At 49.6% G+C, this 14,714-nt stretch overlaps 1 protein-coding gene across 2 annotated transcripts in view; it reads left to right on the forward strand.

The window, feature by feature from the left end:
• Positions 1 to 533: 533 nt before the first annotated feature.
• NTN4 (netrin 4) overlaps positions 534 to 14,714 on the forward strand; it is a 47,518-nt gene continuing 33,337 nt past the window's right edge. The window contains exons 1-2 of one of the 2 annotated variants that reach the window (XM_030960883.1): positions 534 to 682; positions 4,172 to 4,701. In XM_030960883.1, the coding sequence (XP_030816743.1) occupies positions 613 to 682; positions 4,172 to 4,701 (600 nt within the window). In that variant the 5' untranslated portion in view covers positions 534 to 612. Of the gene's footprint in view, positions 683 to 1,194; positions 1,532 to 4,171; positions 4,702 to 14,714 lie in introns of those variants that run through there. The other variant, XM_030960884.1, reaches the window with a different exon arrangement.

Consider the following 14,714-nt stretch of genomic DNA (forward strand, 5'->3'; position numbering starts at 1 on the left):
CGTTTACGTGGCTCCATCGCTCAGTTACCAGAAAAGCCGATAAAACAAGCAACGTCTTCAAAGTTGAGCGACCCGGGGTTACTTGTGGTAAATTAAGTCCCTCGTTAGAAACCGAGCCGGGCCGGAGGAAGGCTGCCTTTTGCAGCTTCACTTCCACTCTTTGTGCCCCGACAGCGCGCCCGGGCTCGGAAGCCGAAGCCTCCGGGGATTGGCGAGGGGTAGCCCGCTGTCCCGGGGGATCGCGCATCCCTCTCTCTGTCTGCGGGCAGCAGCCCGCGCGCCATGGGCCGCCGCGGCGGAGCCGCCGAGGCAGCGGGACGGAGCGGGAGTGTGCGTGTGCGTGGGGACGGGCGCTCTCCGCTGCAGTACCGCGCCCGGCCGCGCACCGGCAACAGCCCCCTGCGGCGCGGCGGTCCCGGCGGGCGGGCGGGAGGGCCGGGCTGCGGCGCGGGCGGGGCGGGGCCGGGGCGGTGCGCGGGCGCTGCGCGGCGGGCGGCGGGCGGCGCGGGGCGCGGCGGGCGGCGGTGCCGCGCGGGGCGCTGATGCCGCGCGGGCCGGTCGCGCCGCGGGGCGGCGGGGCGCGCAGGGCGGGCGGCCACGGGGCGCTCGGCCATGGGGCGCGGGATGCGGCTGGCGCTGCTGCTGCTGCTGCTGCTGCTGGGCGCCGCCGCCGCCGCTGCAGGTGGGTCGTGACCGGCCGCGCTCGGCGCTCTCCGTCCTCCGCGGGCGTGCGAGGTAGATGCGCGCCGCGTGTGCGTGTGCGAGTACGCGCGTGTGCTGGAGCGTCCGCGCCCGTGTGCGCGGGGTGCGCGGGCGTGCGCACGCACGGGGAACCGCACGGGCGTGCGCGCACCATGCTCACAGTGCGGTCTCTGTCCGCACGTGTCCGCACAACATACGCACATACGCACATACGTGCGCATATGTGTGCGCGCAGGCCGGGTGCGCGTGTATCCGCACATACGGTGCGTGTCGGTGCGCGGTGTGCGTGGGTGGCTGTGGGAAGGCTTGGGCCGGGATGCGCGTCCCCCCCGCGCCCCGCGCCGCAGACAAAGAGGGGTCCTGCCGCAGCGCGCTGTGCTGCGCGGGGCCGCCCCTGCCCGCGGAGCCGCCTGCGGGGCCGGGTGGGCTCGGGCCGGGGCTTCGGGGGATGCCGCGGAGCGCTGGGGGTGGCAGCGGCGGGGCGCTGCGGGCTCCGCAGGCGCTTTGGGCGGCGGTGCCCCGAGTCGTCGGGGTGCGGAGGAGAGCGGGCAGGGTTTCCAAAGCCCCTTCCCGCAGAGTAAACACTTCGCGCTCAGAGCTGCCCGCAGCGGGGTCCCGCAGCAGACACACTCGGGCATAAACAGTTTGCATAACGCTTCCTCGGCCGCGTGGAAGCCGAGTGCCAAATTTCTTTTTTTAAAAGAAGAAAAAAACTCTGATGGGAAACAAACATTTCATCAGGCACAAGATATAAACGAAACATCACAAGGCATGTGTTGCTAAAATGCTTAAGCAGGAAGCATATGATTTTCCATGGATGTTTTCCCAGGTGAGTCATGGTACTTGCTGCATGCTCTTACTCATTACTGAAGATCCCAGTCCGGTGGCATGTACAGTAGATAGAATGGGAAGATTTAGTTGGGCAGATGCATTAAGTGCAATAGGGAAAAGCACCTTTTCCAGTGCTGTGGCAGACCAGTTGTGAACTTGTGACTGCCAGCGTAGAAATCTCTATGCTCTCAGTTTGTCCTTTTACTGAATCCCTGTGGCAGCCAGCGTTACACTAGAAAGCTGTCACTTTTCATAACACGAAGTGCTCTGCATCGGTCATGCAATTCTTTTCCAATTCAAGTGAAAACAAACACCCTTTCAAAGGGGGTTTCCTCTCCCCCCTTTCTGCCCCTGGGACCCATGTCTATGTGCCAGCAGCATTTCTCAAGCCCTGCTGAAGCCAAGGTCCCTTGCCCCAGATCTCATCTCGGGTGAGGAAGGGACCCTCAATGCCTGGCCCGAAGACAACTGCAGTCAGTGACCCTGCATGACCAGGGCTGGAGCATACCCCGAGCTGGGAGCAATCAAATACTCTCAGCTCCCGGCGTCTGACGTGGGATTTTGTAGCCAACCCCTCCCAGCTGGGCTCAGGCAGAGCCTTGTCCCTGCCCTGGGGCCATCTATGACAGCCCTACCACCAACTGCAGTCACGGAGAAACCTCCCATTGACCAGGTCCTCCTCCACTGCATTCCTGGAGGCAGCAGTCTGGTGTGCAAAAAACAAACGGACCTGATGAACACAACAGTAATCTCAACCTGTCTGATGGGGCTGACTGAGCCCTGCTCTTCCTACCACTTCCCAAATCTGCTTTGCAATCCCACAACTGAGGGAACCGCAGTAAATGTTCATCTATTTGTGTAGCGGCCAACTGCTCTGTGTTACACGTAAGCCAAAGAATCCAGGAAAGCGGCCAAAGACATAAATTAGGCCAGCTACTGGCTGGCCTAACTGATAATATGATAATAGCACTTAACTTACCTACCCCTCAGGAGAGCTACGTGGGTTAGTTAATGTTTATACAACGCTTTGAAAAGGATGTTCAGGAGTTGTAGGTGATATTGCATTGACCTTACAGTTCTATTTGTTTACTTCTCTGGAGCAAACGTATTCTGCACAGTTACTGTAGGTCATCTCCAGCACGCTTTACCAGCACACTGTAGGAAGCTAACTTGACCGAGCATTTCTTATTCACCAAAAATTTCCCAAGGGCTGCTCACCCAGTGAAATCCAGAGACTGGCTTCAGAAGTGCCTTGTACTGGGTGCACAGCAAGCAGTGCTCCACAGCAGTTCTGAGGAAATGCTATAGAAAACCCATATAGAACTTTTGTGGTAAAAATGGGTTTTATCCAGAGTGCTTCTTGAAGAGTGGGAGAAATGGGGGATGCTGTCAGGCTTAGAAGGCTTAGCACTGCTAGTGCATAACATAGCTTAATTGCAGCTATGACACTGTAGGCAAAAGCTGAATAAACCCTAGATAAAGGATTTATTGGATGCTAAACTGAAATGACCTTCAGATATAACAAAAATGCCAAGAAGAAGACATTAATTGGTGCACAAAGCTGACTGTGTATGACTGGCCTGGTGATAAAGAAGACATTATACACCTCGGATGCTTTGACCTCCATGCATCCAAGTCAACAGAGATTTTTTTAATATTAAACAATTCCCCAAATACCGCTTTGACCTACTCTGAAATTTATTAATAAAAAGTTGGAGAGCCCCTAATCAAGCCTTGCTGCACTAAGAGTTACATTGATTATATGTGAGAGTTACATGGTTTCATAGTAAAGGCCATGGTGATTTTATTTTTCTTTGACTCTATAACTGTGGATTTTAAAATTGACAGGACTTCCAGAAAAGCTTGAAGAAAAACCACAGAGCCTCAGCTGTGTGGCAGCTTGCCAGCATAATTTCAACCAAAACTTTTTTTTCTTCCATTTACGCTCACCAGCAACAGCCTTTCCAAACTTAAGCCATGCTACAATTAAACACTGGTGTCAGCAGCAGTTTCTGATGGTGGGAAAATTTGGGGTGGGAATGAAGTGGTGGGAAAGAGGGTGAAGACCTGAGGTCCTTGCAGGCAGGTGATATTCCTGTGGGCTCTCACACCCCGACCCCTGATGTGCTGCACGGTGGGCTGCGTTGCAGCAGTGCTGGCAGTCTCCTGGCCTGGTGGCAGCATGCTGCCTTGGCGGCACGTTGCCTTTCCTCTGCTTTTCTCCACTTCCCCAGGGCCACCTGGATCCCTTTGCAGGCCTCGGGGCAAGGGTGGCCGGGCCCTGAAGCCTCAGCCCTGCTCTGGTGCCCGGGGCCGGGCGGGCAGGGCGTACTCATCTCTTGCCCTGTCTGCTGCCTGCTCTGCCTCTCTTGATAGGCAGGGGTCTACCCAAGTGCTGCGAAACTCTGAAAGGTTTTGGGGTGGCTTTTACAGACGCACTGAACTCCACAGAGCGGAGAGCTGAGCAGCAGTGCCACACTGTCCCACAGCCCCTCCAGGGCTCGGTGGGTACCGGCGGCACACGGTGTCGGTGCCGGCGGGGGCAGCATCCCGCTAGCGGCGGGACGTGTCCGCTCTGACGGGGTGCGGTGCTCCAGCTCAGGAGCCGCCTGCAGCCCCGCTCTCTGCCCCTCCGCAGGTGTGCGCGGCGTGGCGGCGGCGAGCAGTCCCTGCGACAAGGCCTGCAACCCTCGCATGGGCAACCTGGCGCACGGGCGGGCGCTGCGCACCCAGACGTCCTGCGGCAGCCGCGCCGCCGAGCCCTTCTGCAGCTACAGCGAGGACGCGGAGCGGCGCTGCCGGCGGCCCCGGTGCGGCCGCTGCAGCGGGGCCCAGGCCGGGCTGGCGCACCCGCCCGCCGCCATGGCCGACTCGCCCTTCCGCCTGCCCCGCACCTGGTGGCAGGCGGCCCACGATGCCCTCCGTGAGACCATCCGCCTGGACCTGGAGGCCGCCTTCTACTTCACTCACTTGATCATGGTCTTCAAGTCGCCCAGGCCGGCTGCCATGGTGCTGGAGCGCTCCCAGGACTTCGGCGAGACGTGGAAGCCTTACAAATACTTTGCTGCTAACTGCTCGGCCACCTTCGGGCTGGAGGATGACGTGAGGCAGAGAGGAGCCATTTGCACTTCCAGATATTCGAGCCCCTTCCCCTGCACTGGAGGAGAGGTAAGTGTGCCTGGGCTGGGACGGGAGAGCCCCTGCTCCAGCCCCCTTTCTCCCTGCAATCTCTGCACCCGTGTTTACGCTTCATATTTCACTATACTTCACCGGCATCTCTCGTCATCGCACGTATTTCACAAGGCGAATTAACGTAATTCACTCCTAGGTGATGCAGGCACCACCCTTCCTCTTGCTTTGCTGTGTTCGCAGTCCCTCTCTTTTCAAAAAAATCCTTTCCTTTCACTTGCTACGCAAGTGCAACCTAGGCACGTGCTGCTGATTCCTCAGGAATGCCAGAGGGAACGTCACTCTGGACAGCTTTCTCCAGATCTTGCAGCCGTGTGGTTTTAAGGTGATGCAAATCAGTCTGACCAAAATGCAACTATGTTAAAATGAATAATCACCAGACTGACTTTTAATAGTGACTGCCTTCACTGAGAAGGAGGTGCGTAACCAGTCAAAGTAGCTACTCACCATGCACTGAAGTATGGTTCCCATAAACCAGGTTAGCCCGGTAATTTTAAAACTTATACCTTGTCGTTTTTCCTGTGCACACTTATGTGAAAAGAACTTGAAAAAAAAGGAAGAAAAACATCGTATTTGCTAAGAAGAAAAATATATGTGAAAGTCGGACTATTTTCAGTATCAGAAGCAGCAGATAACGAGCGATGCATTTGGAGGCACTACCAATAATACTCTTACCAATGTGCAATTCCGTCCCCCGTGCTGGGGAGCTTCCCCTGGCAGCCGCGGCCATGGGATCGCCCTCCTGTGTCCCCCAACTCGCGGGGACGCATCCCCGGTCACCAGCCCTGCACTCTGCTCCCTCTAGTGGCCTAATTTAATGAACTTGCCTGAAAGCTCCATCAAATTTACAATTTCCCTCTGGCCTAACGCAGAGAAAGGATAAAATCTGGTTGGTGAATCAGGAGATCACTTATATCATTGCAGTTTCTGCTGAGAACTGGTTTTGAGGTGAAAGCCTGATCCTTGGAGACCAGCATTCATGTTGAGAAAAATCATGTGTTCAGACCCCTTTGCAATCACTTGTGGTCACCTCTAGCCATGCTCTGGCTAGGAGGCCACTCTCTGCACTCTCTGGGAGCTGTTTTTTCACTAAAGTGCATCAGTTAGCTGTGTCCCAGGAGGCAGCCAGTGTCTTGTTCTGGGAGGAGCTGTTCCGTGCTCTCAACAGCTGAGAAATAAAGATCTCCAGACCTGTCAGACAGATCCAGGGTGACTATTCCATCACATTTTAAATCAAATGGCTGGTGAGAAAAAGTGCTACCTTTCTTTTCTTGCCATCTTTTGCTTGTGCCCCCAAAAAACTGCCTAAACTTCCTTTCAGAGTGCAGTATATGAAGGGGCTTACAAGAAAGGTGGAAAAAGACTTTTCAGCATGGCCTTTTCTGATGGGACAAGGGGCAACAATTTTATACTGAAATTGATTTAGATTGGGCATAAGACATTTTTTGATTATGAGGGTCATGAGGCACTGAAACAGGTTGCTCAGAGAAACTGTGAATGGCTCACCCCTGGAAGTGTTCAAGGCCAGATTGGATGGGGCTTTGAGCAACCTGATCTACTGAAATATGTCCCTACCAATGGCAGGGATGTTGGACTCAACTATCTTTGAAAGTCTTTTCCCAGCCAGAAAAATCTGTGGTTCTGGATCAGAGCTAACTACGAAGTAAGACCTACAAAAGGAAGGATGTATGTATATCACTGGGAGTTTCTCAGGCCCTCAGTACTTGTGCCAACCTCTGTGTCCCACCTGAATCATGAAGTTATGCCAGCCTGTGATGGAGGGCATGGAGAACTATCCACTTAGGCCAGCCAGTGGGACTTCTCTTGTGTATATGATTTGCATGCTCCCTTTTTAGCTTTCCAGGGATTTTTACTCAGGGATGAGAAACCCAGAGCATGTTACAAGGCAGTGTTTGCCTCACTGGTATTGGGTCTCCTGTTGCTAGCATCCTGGTGCAGTTTTCATTGAGGTCCCTGCACACCAGGATGGTGCTGTCCCTGCTCACAGGATGGGGGCTGTGCCTGGAGGGAACTCAACCTCAGGCTAGCTCCTCTTTGGGCTGGTGCAATCTGAGGACAGTAGAATCAAGGTCTTGTCTGTAGAAACCAATGCCTGTCTCAAGAAGAAAAGTAACTTGGTGCTGTTTGGTGGATCTGCAGTAGCATGCTGCAAAGAGAGGCCACGTACTGAGCTTGCTCCTGTGGGACCTATTCTTTTGGCATGGCTTTAGTCTGTGTTATTGCAAAGAAGCTATAAAAGTCAAGAGCAGTTAATTGTTCCAAGTTTTAAACAAATACTGCATCCAAGGGGCTGGAGCTTAGAAGATTTTGCTCACATGGTACACTTCAGTTTCCTGCACTTAAACACCACTTTTTACCTGCAAAGTAATAGCAGCAGCTCTCCAGATGGCAAGCCTGCATGCTTAGCAAATATCACATTTAATTTATTACAGTGTGCTGCATTCCAGCAATTACTAGTAGCTGCCAATAGCAACATGTATCTGACCTAAAGAAACATCAGAATTTTGTGTTCTGTTTGGAGTTATGTTGTGCTTTACTCCCACTTTGGTAGCACCTAATTTCAGACATATGGAAACAGTAATTTCACTCGAAACAGTGGTTTCAAATATGCAGTCATCCAAAATGTCTGTGTCTGAAGGGTATTACTCATTACTCTGAAGGGTATTACTCATCTTCTTTAAAGCACAACTACAAATTCTGTGAGGACCACTGGGTTTCTTTTTTAACTTTTTAGATTTTTTTAAACTGGGATGTAACAACTGTAAGCTGTGATCCAAACCATGTGTCACACTGTCTGTGTGCTGCTTTCTCGCGCTTCAGACATTTCAGCGCCACATGTGCATTTCTGGGCACTGCGTTAGGGGCTTGCAGCATGTTGCAGGATGTTGGGGTCTCTCTGCATGGTGCTGGCAGCTCACTCCCTGCTGTCTATCCCCTTGGATGAGCAGTTTGTCTCAGGTGAGGCCTCAGGTGGTGGTGACTCACCCCAAATATCGCTGAGTTTGGCACAGAGACAGCAGCTTGTTGGGCTGGTGGTTTCTGGTTTTACCCTCTGTAAAGAACAGGCAGTGCTGATCCACCTGTATTTCTGCTGGTTGTTACAGTACCTGCAAGCCCCAGTTCAAGGCAGCAGTGTGCAGAACCCCACAGTACTCAGGGGCTTAGGGCCTTTTTTCAGTATATCACCTGTCCTAATTTGGGTCAAAGGTGTATCTGCCTCACTTTTTATTAAAAAGAAAGATCAGACTTTTTGCATTCTGCCCTCATCATCATGAGTCATTCCTCAGATGCCTACTTCAACTCTTATGACAAAAATCCTCCCTCATCAGAATTTGCCATGGTGTTGATCTTGAGGAGATTTATGATAGTGTAGAAAGCAAGCTGCCAACTCTCTAGGTTCATTTCAAAGACCCAGCCCTCAGAAATGCTGAAATGGCTCTGGAAGATGCCTTTCATCCTTCTGTAGCAGTGTGATTCTGGGCTTGCCCACCCAGTGCTGGGACTGGGGTCCTGGAGATCTCTGGGAGAGCAATGCTTTTGGAATGCTGCGGTCACCTCAGCTGGGTGCCACCTCAGCACTGGGAACCAGAGAGGTAATTGTGTCACATGCCATGTGTGGCACTTGGATGGTCTATTGATGGGTAGAATCACCTCATCAGGAGCTTGGTAGGTCCCTGCTCTTCTTTGCTGCCTGTCCCTAACGCTGCAAGTCCACCAGACTTGGTTATCTCTGATGTGGGTGCGGCTCCAGCCTGAGGCAGGCGAGATGGAGGATCAACAGCCCAGGGGTGGGATTAGGAAGGAAAGGACAAATCTGGACAGAATGCCAAGCAAAGAGGTTGAAGGCTGTACTGATGTCAGGAACACTGCACTAAAATGCCCTGGGTTTGGTCTAAGTAGTTTTCTTGGTGGAAGTAAGGCTGAGTTCACAGGTCAGCATGTGCCCCAGAGACCTCAGGGGCTCTGCTGTGCTGAGCCCCATGCAGGGCAGCCTGGCTGCAGTCTGACCTCATGCAAGCAAGAGCCACTGTTTCAACAACCAGCAAAGTGGTCAGTGATTTCTCTGCAGGTGTACAGAAGCCAAACAAACCAACTGAGCCTCTCGTCAGTAGGGAACAGGAAAGGAGGCAGATGGTGGGTGCCCATCTCCTGCCCTGGCATCCAACCTTGGTACAGCCAACCTGGGTTTCCAGCAAGCTTCAAGCATCTGCCCGTTTGAGGATTTGGATTTGCAACATTGTGAAGGGGACACATTCCTATGTCAGGGAATAATATCGGATTGGCTGCATGCAGGGAGGTCATTATACACTTCGCTATGCTTAATATGGTGAATTAATTGTTTCGCAACAGCAGTTTGTTAAGCATAGGCAGAAACCTCTAAATGTTAGCCTTGTATCACCAGTGTTTTAAGAGAAAGGCTATGGCCAAGTTTTAGCCTGAATCATACAAAAATGCTACAAATGCTGAGTTTTCAGGGTGTAACCCTTCAGCCACATTATTGCAAGGGAAATCAGAACTGGATCCACCAGCCAAAGATAATCTGATCTAAGTAAACAAGATGCAGAAATAAACTCTTTCAGCTTCATGCTCAGACAGGAATACTAATTTTACTAGTATGCAAAAAAGGCTATCTTCCCTCCCATAGTTCAGATTATATTAATATTTCCTTTTCAACACACTAATCTTAAAATTATCCTTGGCTAGGGATCACTGTTGAGGGCTCAAGGGGCCCTTAGCAGATGTTAATTCTTTAACTGTGAGTGAGAGTGACTGTCCACTCTGCAATGCAATTATCTCATTCACTTTACATTCCCATCTGTGGTCAATTCAGATTAGCTCGCCTGAGTGTCCCCATTTAGACAAGCTCCAGGATAAAAGGGCTTACTGAAGCAGAGTCTCCTTGACAAGATTTTAGTAAATTAGTAACTTATTTTAGTGTTCATCTATTTAGAATACTGCTAATAAATCACTTGGAGACCTCAGCTATTGTTGCTGTTTGCTATTTATACAACAGGCATATTTGCAATTTGACTGTATTCCAGCAACAAATTCTAACATGCTTTTAACTTTTGAAACATCAGATTACCACCGTTTTGCTGTGGGATGCGTGTCTTACCGAGCATTTTATTGATCTCATGCCTTCCCTAGCGGAAAATCCTTCATATGCTTTGCCTTTCTCTGTTACTGCATGCAGCCTGACTCTCTACCTTGAGGATTTGGACGCCAGTTCTCCTGGTTTTACCTGAAAGTAGCTGCATAGAGCAGAAGTGAAATGTGTATTTCTACTCAGAAGTCTGACTGTGGCAGACAGTGATTGGTTGTAAATTGGAGTTAAAGATGGTCAGTAACTTTTATATTTGAGTCCTGCTTTTGGGTTGTAGAAACTTCAGCCTGGTTGGGCTTTTTTTCCTTTTAGGCCCAAATAAACTTGGTTTTCAAGCTTATCATTGTTGTCCTTAACTAAAGCTACATTTTACATTGTGCTGAGGTCCTTCAAGGGTCTTGTGGGTAACAGGAGATTTGAGTTCAGTCACTTGCAGGACTCCACAAACGACCTGGGCAAATATGCAAGAATAACCTCAAAACAGCCTGGGATGTCAACCCATTAGAGGACTGCAAACATCTTTTTTAATTGTCCTGTGCCACTGACATCTGCACAGAGAGAAAACAAAGGCCCAAACTGATGAGAAGGAAAGAGGAATCCTGGCAGGCATTCAGAAGTGCTCAGGACGTGTGAGGACATAGCTAGGGAAGTATGTTTTCAGGTCCCATCTCTACACTTTGTAGAAGTGCACTTTGTAGGAAAAAGACCTCTTTCAGAGTGTCTTCCTGATCATCCTGTCATTGGAAAAACACAAATTGTTGGGCTCTGTTCAGAAATGCCATGTGCAAAATTCCATGTTCAGCTAGGCGTGGTTGGGGTGTGGCCAAATCCCGTCCAGCTCTTTGCATTGTATCACTAAATCTAGCAAGACATGGGGACTGTTGTTTCATAAGCACAAGAATAATGATTCATAAGGGAGTAGTTAATGAGATGAAGTAAATGAGGCTAGGCTGGAGTCAATAAAATTGTATAGCAGCCTAGAAATCTCAGGCTGTGGCAGCTGGCAGTAGCTGCACACTGGCAGGACACCATTTCACACCAGCCTCCTTGCTGATGGCTGTGGTGAAGTGCATCCCTTGGTTTGGTCCTCAAGCTTTCCTTCCTGCAGGGAAGCCCATCCTCCCAAGCACTGTGGGGGTTTCCAAGCTGGTGCAAGTTTCCAGCAGTGGAGGAAGGGAGATTTCCCCTTTAAATAATGGGGCAGCATAAAGCGAATCAGGGGAAAAGGAGAAACTTTAGCTTAGTTTTCACCTAGTTGTGACAAATCCCTCCCCCTCTCCCACAGGCCATCCTAGAGGAGTGACATATCCCCTTATGAGGCCTCCTGGATGCTCAGCATCTCTGAAGGACAAGGGCATGTGAAGAGCAAGATGCTTCTCCAACCTGCCCCATGATCCTCTGCATGATTTCTCCCATTACAAGTAGCCCATAGGATCGTCTCCTTTCCTTCCTGGATTTCCCAGTGCTTTGGCACTTGGGGGTTGGCCCTCTGCTTGGCCAGCTCTTGAAATGCAGCCGCCTCTGGGATGGAGCATAGCCAGTGTTTAACAGTGCATATCAGCAGTCCCCCATTTGGAGCAGCAAGTTTCTAACAACTGCTTCTGGATCGACCTCCAGTTGTGGCTAAAACACATTATTCTTTGGAGAGAGTTTGACCAGTTTGCGAAAGGGGGGATATTGCCAACAGCAGGAGGGAATGGGTCCCTGGGCTCCAGGGGACCCTTTCCAAACTTCTTATGTAGGATGTGAAGAGCACTGTGCCCACATGAAACAAGAGGAGTTTGGGTAGGCAGAATTTAATTCTCTAAATTGGCATCTGGCCTTGCTAGCGGGACTATTGCTTCCCTTGAGAAAAGTGCCACGGGATTTTAACGGTGCCTCCGGAGCCTCTCTTCAGGCACTGCACCCCACTGCTTCATTTCACAGCTAATTTTTGGCATGAAGAGAAGGCTAGCTCACTTATTCAGCTCCCAGTTCTCTGGCTAGAAAGTAGGACTGCCATGTTTCTCATTGGGATTCCTGGATGCAGCTGGTTACATGGGAAGCAATGTATGTCTCAGAAGTTTTGGATCAAAAGCTCATTTGAGATTAATTGCCATGCAACAGTGGGTTTCAGTGTGAGATACCCACTCTAACAACATTCAAAATCCTACACGAATGGTGAAGTTCTCAAATTCTCCATGGATAACATTTTACAGGAAGAAAAGAAGTTAATATCCAGAACCCAGTTTACTCAATGCATATGCTATGAGTCTTTTACCACCAGTCTCTCTGCAGCATCCCTCATTCCAGTAATCAAAATCTACAGCTATAGGTTGAAAGAGGGGTGCTGTTTCTTGTGACCTTTTTGACAGTGTGCAGTTACATATAATTCCAACAAGTGTTCTTTTCCCTAGAATTTAGTGTATCTCATGGTAGTTCAAGCAGACAGTCCTATAGACACAAAGCCTTTTCATTATAAATAAGAGCAGTTGAAAAATATTCATGGAATTGTGTTACTCTTAGGCTGAAAGAAAATCCCCTTGATCCTCAGTAACATTGCAGTTACCGACACACTAACCTGCTGCCTTTCAGGCTTTTGCAGTGGTGTGTTGTGCTCAGATGCTGTTAAAGAGGCTATTCTGCAGCTCTGGGGAGTGAGCCAGCTTTTCTTACAGCCCTGCCAAGGAAGAAGCAAATCCAGTCCTTTGTCTGGCTCTTTGGAGGTAGCTCCAGGTTTTTTTTTGATCCTCCATATGCACAACAGGTACTGCCAAGGCTGAGAACATAAATCTTTTATGGGGATGGGGAAAGAGGGGAATTGCTGGAGGGATGAGTATTTAAATACCATCTTTCTTGCTGATGGTCAAAGGACTTCATATCATCAGCTGAGATGTGCTGGTTCATTTTCCTGACTGGGCTAGCACAGCCTTGGAAATGGTGATTCTAAAGATGAGAAAAAGGCAATAATTGTTTTCCTTGATAGCCCATAGCCAGTGATATCATGCATCTAGAGGGTTTTGTGAGCCAAGAAACTGAATGTTTCTACCTGTTTGATGAGCAAAAGTAGTGGTTAAGCAAAATGGAGCCATTGTGGAATGAATGGTGAATTATTGGAGAAGCACTATTAACCGGAGATGAAGAAATCCAAGAGGTTTGAGCTGTAGTGAGATTTTCCTGATAAGAACATTACTTTTGTGATCATTGACTGCATGAAGACAGGAATGACCTAGCAGTGTTTCATTTCCATCTAATGAAATAGTGTAGTTGAATGTTGAAGAAAAGCTGAGAAGATGGCTCTCATCTGGCTGATTATTGCCAGAGTTTTCAAGGATCCTGGAGAAATCCCAAGTGTCGTCCCTAGCTCTCCTTGTGCCTTTTCCAGCCCCTCAATGGTCAGCTGCCACATGTGAGTTGGAGCTCTTCCTGGACAAGTTCTCACTTTTGAGAATGGCAGAAGAATGCTTTGAGATTCCCAAAATACAAAAGTTATCTTGGCATAAATTAATTTGGGAGGGATGATTATTTGAAATAGTTGGATTTTTGTCCTGAAGTCTTTGTAAGACTGCATAAATTTTAGATGCTGAGGCAAGGGATTATTTGTCTTGATGTATGTGCTGTAAAAGACTGCAGAAGGCCTGGAGGTATGGGCCAAATGCTGTCTTTTGTCAGATTATATGAAGGAGCCTTGTTAAGGCTGCTGCCATTTCTCCAGCATTTCAAGGAGCTCAGGGACTGCTGGTGGTGGTACACAGTGGGTTTCTGTCATGGTTGCTTGGGGATGTGATTGAGTGCCAAACACTGTGGCCTGCAAGATTCCAATGCTCACTGTGATCTTAGTGTCTTTGATGGTCCACTCTCTGCAGTGGCAAGGCAGGTTTTCCAATTTCTATTGCTGTTTCACCTCATCCAGGTGATGCTGAAGTGCACACCAAGGAGGTGGTCTGACCTCTCCACAAGCAAAAGAGGCTCTTCTTCCCTGCAGTCTACTTGGTCTGACAGGCAGAAAAACAAAGTGTTTTAGAGGATCTGGTGGGTAATACCTGCCCAGCTTAGGCTGATGAACTTTCTACACCATGTGATTTATTTGCACCATCTGCCAAAAGCAAATCTTTTTTTAGCCTAAAGTCATTGCAATGAACATAGCACAGAGATGCACATTGGTTTCTCTCCTAAAATCTTGTTGCTCAATGTGGTAATATATTAAATAAGTCTGTTTTGTCAGTAGGAGGTACCAGCACTGTGGCCCTATCAGCCTTCTTCACAGGGGTACTAATCCAACAGGCTTAAATTTGTGAAGCAATGAGATTGTTTTCTTAAAGCTTTCAAGAGCTTAACATTTAAGGTGTATCTCCAAAAGGCAGTTGAAGTTAGTGGTTTCAGAGCTTTTTAGAATGGACTGATGGGCAGGGACACAGATATACATGCAGTGCAATGGCGCAGGGCCCATTTCTATAGCAAAATATTCCTCGGCAGACACAGCTGTGCCCTCCAGGAAGAGCCAAGGAGAGCCTGGCAGACTTTGACCACACTGATGCAAAAAATCCCAGAAAATAAAATACTGACCAGCAGGGTAAATGCTAGCATAGAGTTGCACCCTCAGTACTGAAAGTGGGAGACAAAAGCAGCTGCCTGCAGAGTATGTGTCCCTCTCAGAAGGTGTGTGAGGGCAGGGAATCTGCTGGCTGTTGCCTGCACTAGGTCTGGTATTTAAACTGTGCATCTGACAGCAGGTGTGCCTGAGCTGCTCCTGCTGAGGGAGCCCTGTTAAACCAGGCAGCTCCTGTGTCTGAGGCTTCCCACTGTAAAAAATAAAAAAGATCCTCAAAGGTATCAGGGCAAGTAGGACTGTCCATGTTCCCCAAAGGTACCAAATTAGATTCATTGC

Source organism: Camarhynchus parvulus, chromosome 1A, assembly GCF_901933205.1.
Source record: "Camarhynchus parvulus chromosome 1A, STF_HiC, whole genome shotgun sequence".
NCBI classification, from domain to species: Eukaryota; Metazoa; Chordata; class Aves; order Passeriformes; family Thraupidae; genus Camarhynchus; species Camarhynchus parvulus.